The 13,625-nt window shown below is 50.3% G+C and overlaps 1 protein-coding gene across 5 annotated transcripts in view; it reads left to right on the forward strand.

The window, feature by feature from the left end:
* Positions 1-13,625, forward strand: part of LOC121004674 (collectin-43-like) — a 240,240-nt gene that overhangs the window by 166,967 nt on the left and 59,648 nt on the right. Inside the window, exon 8 of one of the 5 annotated variants that reach the window (XM_040436954.1) lies at positions 4,024-4,101. The exons of the other annotated variants lie outside the window; for them this stretch is intronic. Within the exon in view, the coding sequence (XP_040292888.1) occupies positions 4,024-4,079 (56 nt within the window). The 3' untranslated portion in view covers positions 4,080-4,101. The remainder of the gene's footprint in view (positions 1-4,023; positions 4,102-13,625) is intronic. 5 annotated transcript variants of the gene reach the window in all.

Genomic DNA, 13,625 nt, shown 5'->3' on the forward strand with positions numbered 1-13,625 from the left:
TGTGCTGGCGGCCATCTTGGGTCCTGGGTTTCTTGTAGCCTTCCACCCTGCGGCTCCTCCTTCCCCTGGGAGGAGCTGGATGCCTAGCTCATATATAGGAGGTCTGTGGCTTCAGTTCCTTGCTTGGTCCTCTTGTGTTCACATGCTTCTAAGTCTGCTGCTGCTTCTGGTTCCTGATCCTGGCCTCGTCTGACTACCCTGCTGGTTCCTGATCCTGGCTTCGTCTGACTACCCTTCTGGTTCCTGACCTCTGGCTTCGCAAAGACTCTGCTCGGTTTCACCATCCGTTTGGACTTTTGCTTTACAGCTTTATTTTCAATAAAGCCTTCTTATTTTCACTTATCTCTTGTTGTGCGTCTGGTTCATGGTTCCGTGACAGCCACCTTGCTAACCGTGTCTGTGTTGGTGACCCCTCGTCCCTCTCAGGGTTCCTTGCTCTGGTTGTCTGCTGGCAGTATTCCTTGGTATACCTGCTCGGTGCTGGTCTGGTAATGTCTGCCGGCAGCGACCTGGAGTAGGAACGTTTTCCTGAGTTGGACGCGGTGTCCAGTGTCCCTCCTCCAGACTGCTGGCTGGCTGGTGGCTGGCTGCCTGAGACCTAGGTGTCAGTCCAGGTAGGTTGGCGGCAGTTCTGGAGGGAGATACGGGTACCTGTCTGGCAGTGCCTACAGTTGCTCTTTCCTCCAGTCTGCTTTGGTGGCTGACTACCTGGGACCTAGGTGACGGTCCAGGTTTGTTGGCGGCAGTTCTGGAGGGAGACACTGGTGGTTATCAGGCATTGCCCCTCCCCCTTCCTGTTTGGCCCCACCAGCTTCCCCTTTTCGGTTGGGGGGGGCTTTGAGGGGTGGGAGTGTCACGACCCATGGTCATGGTCGTGACTCTGGATCCGCATGCAGTTGCCTGCAGTTCGGTTTTATTGTCAACCACATGGTGAGGGCTGCTGGTATGTTGCCTCATGTGTGGTTGCCGCTGGCAACATGATTGGTACTTGGCAGTATAGCAGCCTGAGCTGTTGCTAGGCAGCTTACTGTCAAGTGCATGCGGTTTCTAGAAAATAATATAATAAACCGCGCTGGCTATCCAGTGTAAATCTGCAGGTTGTATACCTAAAACAGGGTGAGTGTACTAGTAACTTGCCTTGCTACCGATGGCTTACGGGGATTCCGTCCGGAGCTTCCTGGTGCTTATCTTCAGAGATAGTAGTGACGGCTGTATCTTCAGGTTTCCTCTTTCAAACGCTCGTGGTCCCAGGCCGGTGACTCGTGAGCGTGAGGGAAACCCAGGCTGGTGATCAGGGAGGACGCTGCTTCCGTGTGACGTCACACTGAGCACGGATACTCTCTTAGACCAAAAGACCTCTCCAACGCGTTTCGAAATTACCGAATTTCTTCATCAGGGATGCATGCGGTTTCTCCTGGTTGGGTGTGTGTGTATGTATGCACTTGGGAGCCGCATGCAGTTGCCCGCGGTCTGGGTGTTGTGTCAACCGCAGCTGGGGGCACTTAGTTGTATGCCTCAAGTGCGGTTGCCGCGGACAACAGATATGCATGCGGTTGTCTTTGGCAACGTGTAGTTTTGTCTATGCACTTTGTCTGTTTTTTGTGCACGAGGTTATGTTTGTATGCACTGTGACACCTCCCTTCACTTGTGGTTGTCCGCGGCAACGTCTGGTGTTGTGTGCATGTGCTGGCTGGTTCCTCAGGACATGGTTGCCACGCATGCCGTTGCCGGCGGTAACAGGTGAGTGTGTTTGTGTGCGTTTCCCTTTAAGTGGCTGTCTTCACTTCCCTGGTGTGAGAAGGGTTAATTCCCTTCCTTGTGTGTGAACACTGGGTGTGTCTGTGTGTGGGTGTGGTTACTTGGGGCTATATAGCTCCTGCTGGATGCCAGACTCTGAGGGGTACTTCAGCCATGCTTAGCTGAAGTCATCCTCCCTGGTAATATACCATCTGCCAGTGAGAGCCACCCTTGTGGTCATAAACCTTATGTCTGATGTTAGATGTTGTGGATATGGTCTTTCGGTTTATTGCAGCTATGGTTTCTTGGGTTCCTATGTGATGTGTGCTGTGTCCGTTAGTGTTGTTGTGGACAGCAGCACTTGTACATGGGTTCCAGGCTGTGTGTCTGTGGCAGGTAGGTGGTGTTACTAGTTACATTTACCTGCCATTGCCATTAGCTGTTTATGTTCCCCTTGTTGCTTGGCCACTTTAGACTCCCTGTTCCTTCGTGTCCAGGAGGAACGGGCTGTCTACCCAGCTCCTAGTTCAGGGATCGGCGTAGGGTCAGAAGGGAGCCGAGGTTCCTGAGCATGAGCCCTCCTACCTTCAAGGTCGGCTCATGCAACTAGGAGTCAGGGTCAGATTAGGGAAGCTCTAGGAGGTGACCTGCTCCCTAATTCTGTGGTACTGGCCAAGTAGCGACCGCCCATATTCTGGCATCGCACGGCTGAGGGTTTTCCCCATCCTCAGCCGTGACAAGCGGTCTGGGCACTTACAGCTCAAACGCCGCCCCTGGGCACTTGCGAGCCCTCATTTACATATGAATAAAACTCAGTTTTTGCCCCTGGTGAACATCCAAACAAAAAGACAAAGGTACCATTTGACTGATCTATAGTTTATGCTACAATGCTATGTAAGTGGTCTATAAGGGCTACTTGTGGTCAGGGCTGGACTGGCCTGCCGGGATAGCAGGAAATTTTCTGGTAGGCCGGCAGGCCTTAGTGCCGCGGCCCTGGTGACAAGTGGGGGCGGCCGGCTGGAGGGCAGAGAAGGAGATGAGCGCTTCCATTGTGGAAGCGCTCATCTCCATAGTCATCTGTATTGCCGTCCTTAGGACGGCGATACAGATCCCTGTGCTGCGGCAGGGGAGGGAGAGGTGTGTCCCCTCCTGTTCCTCTGATAGGCTGCCAGCAGTAGGCCGGCAGCCTATCAGAGGCCGGAGCCGTACAGCGAGGGACACAGGCCGGAAGAGGCCTGCATCGCATCGCTGGAGGTAAGTATAAGTGTTTTCTTTTTTTTTTTTATATAGGTACAATACTGGGCTGGCACATGATAAGGGGGGGGGGGGGGGACTACTGTGCTGGCACATGATAAGGGGGGGACTACTGGGCTGGCATATGATAAGGGGGGCTACTAGCACATAAGGGGGACTACTGGGCTGGCACATAATAAGGGGGGGGCTACTGGCACATGATAGGGGGGCACTCTGGCTACTGGCACATGATGGTGGGGGGGCTCTTATTACTGGCACATGATTGGGGGCATCTATGGGGGCACATCTTACTGGCAGATTATTGGGGGGCACTATAGGGTATCTACTGAGGCTAAAAAGAAGGTTTTTTTTTATATGGGGGCTCTGTTTAGGGGCATTTTATACTGGGACACATTATGGTGGGTACTATGGGGAAGGGGGGGAGCACTATGGGTGTCATCTACGGGGGCACTGAGAACGGGTATTTAATATTGGCACATTATGGGAACATTAGCTCAACTGGGGGCATTACAAAGGGGTATGTTTTGCACATTATAAGGAGAATTATTACTACTGGGGGGGCATTATGGTGGGCTTTATTACTCCCCCATGGTATGACCCCCAAGTAGCAGCACCAGCCTCTCACTGCTCTGCTATCCCTCTGCCCCTTCTCCAAATCCTTATTATGAAATCTTTCTCATTAGGATAAAGCACAACATCAGCTCCGCCAAGCCCCCGGCCAAGTGTTGAAGTGGTGTCCGAGATCCCCAAGGGCCAAGCCAAGTAATTGTAAGTTTTTATGGGGGTTCTACAAAAGAGCTATCGTGGGGCAAAGTTCATATTCGTATTTACACACGTGTTTTAAAAAGAATGCTTTCTCCTATTGATAAACAAGTAAATAATGACGCAAAGCTGTGGGGCTGGTGTGCAACTTTTTCCAGGGCTGGTTTTTATCCCCAGTCCGGCCCTGCTTGTGGTGACAGACTTCCTTTAAAAGTGTAACTGTATCCCATCCAGGGTATTTATTCATTTGCCTCCTGATTGCTCATTCAGGTATTTCCTTGAACACTACTAGTGTGAGCATAGGCCTGAAGATGCTGGGCATCTGAGGAGGACAAGCTACATTGAAAGGTGAAGGAAAATCTGATTGTGATACAGGTGACATCAGAGTGATATTTTAGGCTCACTGGGAGAAGCACTGCAAACACATAATAAACAAAGATAATACATAGATAATACTTAATCACAAAAGACTATCGGGACTTGATTTGAGTGCCATTTGTTATTCTATGTCTATTTTTAGTGTCTACTAAATACATTTTACGCACTGCAAGGACACAATGACAAATACAGGACAATACAGCACTATTGATGAGTGAACTTCTGGTTTCCAGTTTGGCGTATAAGGTTCGGGTTATCTAAAAATTCCGTTATGGATTCCGCTACCACGGACCATAAGTTATGGTTCGTGGTAGCGGAATCCATAACGGAATTCTTAGATAACCTGAACCTTGTACCCCGAACTTGAAAACAGAAGTTTGCTTAAAGCTATACAGCAATCCAACACATCCAATGCCTCAAAAGTGACATCTTCTCAGATGTAGATTTTTTTTTATCATCTTCTCCATTCGGCCCAAACAACTTCTTTCAGCCGTTTCTCATCTCTGCAGAGTTTGACACACAGATATCTTAGGTTCCTTACTTTTATATCATTATCCCCTGACCCTGGTGCCACCACATTGTCATCCTGCTGCTACCACCAATACTGTGCTCCCCAATGCCCTCAAATACTATACTGCAGAAATTATACTGCCATACAGATAGCCCCCCTATTGTAATATAAAAGTCACACCAATCACTATAGTTTGCTCTCAGAGTGCCCTTATTAGTAACAATGCCCTAATAATGATAATACTCCCCAAGTGTGCCTATTAGTAGTGCTTCTTTATTGTGCCAAATAATAAAGCCCACCATTTTGCACCCAGTAGTAATAAGGCAACTCTATAGCACATCTATAGAGCTCCCTCACTCTAGTTCCTCAGTCCTTACAATGCCCCCTGTAATGCCCACATTCCTTAAGCTGCCCCATGTAATGCTCCAGACATTCTAGTGTCCAAACCTTATAGTATCCCGTGTAGTGCTGGTAACCCTTAAAGTGCCTACTTTTAGTGCCCCCAGTACTTAAACTGCCCCACATAGTGCCTCCACACTTTAAAGTGACCCTGTTGTGCCCACAGTCCTCATAGTGACCCACTGTAGTGTCCCCAGTCTTTAAAGACCTCCATGTAGTGCCCCCCTAAAGTACCCACAGTCCTTAAACGTCCCTCCTGTAGTACCCACAGTCCTTAAACGTCCCTCCTGTAGTACCCACAGTCCTTAAACGTCCCTCCTGTAGTACCCACAGTCCTTAAACGTCCCTCCTGTAGTACCCACAGTCCTTAAACGTCCCTCCTGTAGTACCCACAGTCCTTAAACGTCCCTCCTGTAGTACCCACAGTCCTTAAACGTCCCTCCTGTAGTACCCACAGTCCTTAAACGTCCCTCCTGTAGTACCCACAGTCCTTAAACGTCCCTCCTGTAGTACCCACAGTCCTTAAACGTCCCTCCTGTAGTACCCACAGTCCTTAAACGTCCCTCCTGTAGTACCCACAGTCCTTAAACGTCCCTCCTGTAGTACCCACAGTCCTTAAACGTCCCTCCTGTAGTACCCACAGTCCTTAAACGTCCCTCCTGTAGTACCCACAGTCCTTAAACGTCCCTCCTGTAGTACCCACAGTCCTTAAACGTCCCTCCTGTAGTACCCACAGTCCTTAAACGTCCCTCCTGTAGTACCCACAGTCCTTAAACGTCCCTCCTGTAGTACCCACAGTCCTTAAACGTCCCTCCTGTAGTACCCACAGTCCTTAAACGTCCCTCCTGTAGTACCCACAGTCCTTAAACGTCCCTCCTGTAGTACCCACAGTCCTTAAACGTCCCTCCTGTAGTACCCACAGTCCTTAAACGTCCCTCCTGTAGTACCCACAGTCCTTAAACGTCCCTCCTGTAGTACCCACAGTCCTTAAACGTCCCTCCTGTAGTACCCACAGTCCTTAAACGTCCCTCCTGTAGTACCCACAGTCCTTAAACGTCCCTCCTGTAGTACCCACAGTCCTTTTAGTGCCCCAATGTATTGCCCACAGTCCTAGTCCTTAATCTGACATAATCGCACCACCTAAGGCCCTCCTCATGCCTAGCTGCCTGCACCCTATGAGAGAATCATGCATTCAACATGATTGTTTGTGTATAGGCAACGGTTATTATATTGCTTCATGCTTTGTATGGAGCTTTAATTAAGGGATCAATAATATTGTTGTCACGCTTTGGTGTGGGAGGGAAACACCACACCGAGCATAAGAGGGAAGGAGGGAACAGGGAATCAGGCCTGAGAACTAGGGAAGGAAAATGGACACTTCCTAGTGAAAACCCTAACTAAAATCCTGACTGACTACCAGTATGAACAGACCCCAAAAGGTAGGTGAGTTCATACGCAGGAATACCTAGAATCCTATCAAGCCCTATAGGATCCTGGTACTAATGGCAGGGACGAGACTACCTCTTCCTCCAAAAGGAAGGACAAACAGAAGTCTCCTTCAGGCCTAATACAAACAATAGGGAGATGCAACACACAGAACCCAAACAAAATACAAAAGGAAAGGAAAGGAAAGACTTAACTTCAAAGGAGCAATGGAAGCACCAGGAACTCAGCCAAGATCCAACCACAATCTATCCAAAAGGTCCAAACAGAAGCTATAAACCACACAGCATTGTGGAAAAAGCAACTATAAATAGTGTAGAGAAGGTTAAATGACCCTAATAGCCATACCTGGGCAAAGAAGGTGTGGCAAGCACCAGAAACAACACAGAAGTCATTTGATCCAAATGAAAAACATGTCAGATCAAACCACGTGTTGACAGTCTCACCGATTTCCTGCCACTTCCGTGACAATTGTATGTAGAGATTAGCAAATCGAAGTTGACAGAGTAAAATTCAATTTGTCCCAAAGTTGAATTTCCTTGCAAAATCCACTTTGTGGATGCTGCACATGTTATAAAGTGAAAGTAAGGACCTGGGAACGAGAGAGCAACCATAATGCCATGCAGACAGCCAATCAGCAGAGAGACAGCCCCTTTGATGTCACATCCAGGGGTGTTGCTAGAGTCTCAAAAGATCCGGGGCCCAAGCACCAATGAATATGGCCCAGTTCTCTAAGTCCACCCCTCCCCCCACACACCGCATTTTGCTGTACTTGCTATACAGCAGCACATACCTGTCACATTCAGTGCCTTCAGGTGATGTCTCCTCTGATGTAGATATTCTCTGTCATCATCTTCTCCATTAGGTTTGTATAACTTCTTTCAGCCGTGCCTCGTCTCTGCAGAGTGTAACACACAGACATCTTAGCTTCCCCACATTTCTATCATAATCCACCAACCTGAAATCCCAACATCGTTATCCTGCTGCTCGCTGCGCTCCCGAAGTCACCTCCAACACACAGTCCCATGTAAATAACATCCCTCCCTTAAGCCCTAACATACAGTCCCAGTTAAATAACCACAAATCCCAGCATTTCTCTGCCTCTCCCTTCACTTACCTCTCCTCATGTAGCAGATCTCACCACAGCTTCTTCCCCCAGGTCTTCTCCCCTTCACTGCCGTCCTCTCCTGCACTGGTCACATGATGGTGACATCATCGCAGGTATTTCTCAACCACTGCCTGTTTTGCTGGTCATATGACATGTGAGGTCACCACAGGTCCTTCAGATCTTCCAGTGTATTAGATTCAATTGTATTGCTGTCCTGAGGATGGCAATACAGTTGCGCAGGCACTTCAGCATGTAGTCGCTCATGTGTGCCAGGCTGCCCAGAGGTAAGGACAGGCTGTCCTCTGTGGGAGGCGTATCGTCATCGTCCTGTGTTTCCCCCCAGCCACGCACCAGTGATGGGCCCGAGCTGCTTTGGGTGCCACCCCACTCTGAACATGTTTCATCCTCATCCTCCTCCTCCTCCTCATCCTCATCCTCCAGTAGTGGGCTTCATGTCATAGCAGAGAATCAGGCTTAATGTCACCCACCACTGGAAGAGGCCACTGTCACACATTTAGGCCCTGGCACCCAGACAGAGGAGAGAGGTCCCGTAACAGAGAATCTGGCTTCATGTCATAGCAGAGAATCAGTCTTCATGTCATAGCAGAGAATCAGGCTTCACGTCACCCACCACTGGAAGAGGCCACTGTCACACATTTAGGCCCTGGCACCCAGACAGAGGAGAGAGGACCCGTAACAGAGAATCTGGCTTCATGTCAGCACAGAATCGGTCTTCATGTCATAGCAGAGAATCAGGCTTCACGTCACCCACCACTGGAAGAGGCCACTGTCACACATTTAGGCCCTGGCACCCAGACAGAGGAGAGAGGTCCCGTAACAGAAAATCTGGCTTCATATCAGCACAGAATCAGTCTTCATGTCATAGCAGAGAATCAGGCCTCACGTCACCCACCACTGGAAGAGGCCACTGTCACACATTTAGGCCCTGGCACCCAGACAGAGGAGAGAGGACCCGTAACAGAGAATCTGGCTTCATGTCAGCACAGAATCGGTCTTCATGTCATAGCAGAGAATCAGGCTTCACGTCACCCACCACTGGAACAGGCCACTGTCACATATTTAGGCCCCGGCACCCAGACAGAGGAGAGAGGTCCCGTAACAGAAAATCTGGCTTCATATCAGCACAGAATCAGTCTTCATGTCATAGCAGAGAATCAGGCCTCACGTCACCCACCACTGGAAGAGGCCACTGTCACACATTTAGGCCCTGGCACCCAGACAGAGGAGAGAGGTCCCGTAACAGAGAATCTGGCTTCATGTCAGCACAGAATCAGTCTTCATGTCATAGCAGAGAATCAGGCTTCACGTCACCCACCACTGGAACAGGCCACTGTGACATATTTAGGCCCCGGCACCCAGACAGAGGAGAGAGGTCCCGTAACAAAGAATCTGGCTTCATGTCAGCACAGAATCAGTCTTCATGTCATAGCAGAGAATCAGGCTTCACGTCACCCACCACTGGAACAGGCCACTGTCACATATTTAGGCCCCGGCACCCAGACAGAGGAGAGGTTCATTCAACTTTGGGTTGCCCCGCAATATAATGGTAAAATGAAAATAAAAATAGGATTGAATGAGGAAGTGCCCTGGAGTACAATAATATATTGTTAAGGGGAGGTAGTTAATGTCTAATCTGCACAAGGGATGGACAGGTCCTGTGGGATCCATGCCTGGTTCATTTTTATGAACGTCAGCTTGTCCACATTGGCTGTAGACAGGCGGCTGCGTTTGTCTGTAATGACGCCCCCTGCCGTGCTGAATACACGTTCAGAAAAAATGCTGGCCGCCTGGCAGGCCAGCACCTCCAAGGCATAAAAGGCTAGCTCTGGCCACGTGGACAATTTGGAGACCCAGAAGTTGAATGGGGCCGAACCATCAGTCAGTACGTGGAGGGGTGTGCACAGGTACTGTTCCACCATGTTAGTGAAATGTTGCCTCCTGCTAACACGTTCCGTATCAGGTGGTGGTGCAGTTAGCTGTGGCGTGGTGACAAAACTTTTCCACATCTCTGCCATGCTAACCCTGCCCTCAGAGGAGCTGGCCGTGACACAGCTGCGTTGGCGACCTCTTGCTCCTCCTCTGTCTTCGCCTTTGGCTTCCACTGGTTCCCCTGTGACATTTGGGAATGCTCTCAGTAGCGCGTCTACCAACGTGCGCTTGTACTCGCGCATCTTCCTATCACGCTCCAGTGTAGGAAATAAGGTGGGCACATTGTCTTTGTACCGAGGATCCAGCAGGGTGGCAACCCAGTATTCCGCACACGTTAAAATGTGGGCAACTCTGCTGTCGTTGCGCAGGCACTGCAGCATGTAGTCGCTCATGTGTGCCAGGCTGCCCAGAGGTAAGGACAAGCTGTCCTCTGTGGGAGGCGTATCGTCATCGTCCTGTGTTTGCCCCCAGCCACGCACCAGTGATGGGCTTGAGCTGCTTTGGGTGCCACCCCGCTGTGAACATGCTTCATCCTCATCCTTCTCCACCTCCTCCTCATCCTCGGCCTCCTCGTCCTCCAGTAGTGGGCCCTGTCTGGCCACATTTGTACCTGGCCTCTGCTGTTGCAAAAAACCTCCCTCTGAGTCACTTCGAAGAGACTGGCCTGAAAGTGCTAAAAATGACCCCTCTTCCTCCTCTTCCTCCTGGGCCACCTCCTCTTCATTCATCGCCCTAAGTGTTTTCTCAAGGAGACATAGAAGTGGTATTGTAACGCTGATAACGGCGTCATCGCCACTGGCCATGTTGGTGGAGTACTCGAAACAGCGCAAAAGGGCACACAGGTCTCGCCTGGAGGCCCAGTCATTGGTGGTGAAGTGGTGCTGTTCCGCAGTGCGACTGACCCGTGCGTGCTGCAGCTGAAACTCCACTATGGCCTGCTGCTTCTCGCACAGTCTGTCCAGCATGTGCAAGGTGGAGTTCCACCTGGTGGGCACGTCGCATATGAGGCGGTGACCGGGAAGGCCGAAGTTACGCTGTAGCGCAGACAGGCGAGCAGCGGCAGGGTGTGAACGCCGGAAGCACGAACAGACGGCCCGCACTTTATGCAGCAGCTCTGACATGTCGGGGTAGTTGCGAATGAACTTCTGCACCACCAAATTCAGCACATGCGCCAGGCAAGGGATGTGCGTCAAACCGGCTAGTCCCAGAGCTGCAACGAGATTTCGCCCATTATCGCACACCACCAGGCCGGGCTTGAGGCTCACCGGCAGCAACCACTCGTCGGTCTGTTGTTCTATACCACGCCACAACTCCTGTGCGGTGTGGGGCCTGTCCCCCAAACATATGAGTTTCAGAACGGCCTGCTGACGTTTACCCCGGGCTGTGCTGAAGTTGGTGGTGAAGGTGTGTGGCTGACTGGATGAGCAGGTGGAAGAAGAGGAGGAGGAAGCTGAGTAGGAGGAGGAGGAGACAGGAGGCAAAGAATGTTGCCCTGCGATCATTGGCGGCGGAAGGACGTGCGCCAAACAGCTCTCCGCCTGGGGCCCAGCCGCCACTACATTTACCCAGTGTGCAGTTAGGGAGATATAGCGTCCCTGGCCGTGCTTACTGGTCCACGTATCTGTGGTTAGGTGGACCTTGCCACAGATGGCGTTGCGCAGTGCACACTTGATTTTATCGAACACTTGGTTGTGCAGGGAAGGCACGGCTCTCTTGGAGAAGTAGTGGCGGCTGGGAACAACATACTGTGGGACAGCAAGCGACATGAGCTGTTTGAAGCTGTCTGTGTCCACCAGCCTAAATGACAGCATTTCATAGGCCAGTAGTTTAGAAATGCTGGCATTCAGGGCCAGGGATCGAGGGTGGCTAGGTGGGAATTTACGCTTTTTCTCAAATGTTTGTGAGATGGAGAGCTGAACGCTGCCGTGTGACATGGTTGAGATGCTTGGTGACGCAGGTGGTGGTGTTGGTGGTACTTCCCATGTTTGCTGGGCGGCAGGTGCCAACGTTCCTCCAGAGGCGGAGGAAGAGGCCGAGGCTGCAGCAGCAGAAGAGGCCGAGGCGGCAGCAGCAGAAGAGGTAGCAGGGGGAGCCTGAGTGACTTCCTTGTTTTTAAGGTGTTTACTCCACTGCAGTTCATGCTTTGCATGCAGGTGCCTGGTCATGCAGGTTGTGCTAAGGTTCAGAACGTTAATGCCTCGCTTCAGGCTCTGATGGCACAGCGTGCAAACCACTCAGGTCTTGTCGTCAGCACATTGTTTGAAGAAGTGCCATGCCAGGGAACTCCTTGAAGCTGCCTTTGGGGTGCTCGGTCCCAGATGGCGGCGGTCAGTAGCAGGCGGAGTCTCTTGGCGGCGGGTGTTCTGATTTTGCCCACTGCTCCCTCTTTTGCTACGCTGTTGGCTCGGTCTCACCATTGCCTCTTCCTCCGAACTGTGAAAGTCAGTGGCACGACCTTCATTCCATGTGGGGTCTAGGACCTCATCGTCCCCTGCATCGTCTTCCACCCAGTCTTGATCCCTGACCTCCTGTTCAGTCTGCACACTGCAGAAAGACGCAGCAGTTGGCACCTGTGTTTCGTCATCATCAGAGACGTGCTGAGGTGGTATTCCCATGTCCTCATCATCAGGAAACATAAGTGGTTGTGCGTTAGTGCATTCTATCTCTTCCACCCCTGGGGAAGGGCTAGGTGGATGCCCTTGGGAAACCCTGGCAGCAGAGTCTTCAAACAGCATAAGAGACTGCTGCATAACTTGAGGCTCAGACAGTTTCCCTGATATGCATGGGGGTGATGTGACAGACTGATGGGCTTGGTTTTCATGCGCCATCTGTGCGCTTTCTGCAGAAGACTGGGTGGGAGATAATGTGAACGTGCTGGATGCACTGTCGGCCACCCAATTGACTAATGCCTGTACCTGCTCAGGCCTTACCATCCTTAGAACGGCATTGGGCCCCACCAAATATCCCTGTAAATTCTGGCGGCTACTGGGACCTGAGGTAGTTGGTACACTAGGACGTGTGGCTGTGGCAGAACGGCCACGTCCTCTCCCAGCACCAGAGGGCCCACTAACACCACCACGACCATGTCCACATCCGCGTCCCTTACTAGATGTTTTCCTCATTGTTCCCGTTCACCACAATTTTGAAAATGGCAAATTTGGGAATAGTTTTTCAACCCAGAACAAAAACTGTGCTTTTACGGTCACTACAAATAATTTGACCAGCTAAAACAGTACTGATTTAGAGGAATATAAATGTCAGGCCTATTTTTTAGGCGCTGTGGGACAGGTATACCTTTAATCACAGAATTAGACTTGTATTCTGCACTGTAGCGTGTGTGTTAAGTTTTTCAGAATGACACTATCAGCATCTTGAATCTTATATACCCTTTTTGGGATAGATTTAAAGTAGGCCTGATATAGCAGAAACTACTAATTTTGAGAATGGCAAATTTGGAAATAGTTTTTCAACCCAGAACAAAAACTGTGCTTTTACGGTCACTACAAATAACTTGACCAGCTAAAACAGTACTGATTTGGAGGAATATAAATGTCAGGGCTATTTTTTAGGCTCTGGGTGACAGGCTCAGCTTGCCCCTGATGTAGTATATGGCAAAAAAATAACCACACTATTGATGGTTAAATGCACTTTGGTGACACAGGCTCAGCCTGCACCTGATGTAGTATATGGCCAAAAAATAACCACACTGTTGATGGTTAAATGCACTTGGGTGACACAGGCTTAGCCTGCACCTGATGTAGGATATAGCAAAAAAATAACCACACTATTGATGGTTAAATGCACTTGGTGGTAGCTTGTGCTGGCGCACCACAAGCCACAAAATGGCCGCCGATCACCCCAGAAAAAAGTGATATAAAAACGCTCTGGGCAGCCTAAAAAAAGTGAGCAATTCAATATCAGCACTTCAATGATCCACAGCTGGAGATCGATCACTGAATTAAGTCTTTTGGAGGAGTTAATCTGCCTAATCTCGCCCTAACGTCGCAGCAGCAACCTCTCCCTATGCTTGAATCTGCAGAGTGACATGCAGCGCTACGTGACCCAAGCTTATATAGAGGCTGG

The sequence above is a fragment of the Bufo bufo genome, chromosome 6 (assembly GCF_905171765.1).
Source record: "Bufo bufo chromosome 6, aBufBuf1.1, whole genome shotgun sequence".
NCBI classification, from domain to species: Eukaryota; Metazoa; Chordata; class Amphibia; order Anura; family Bufonidae; genus Bufo; species Bufo bufo.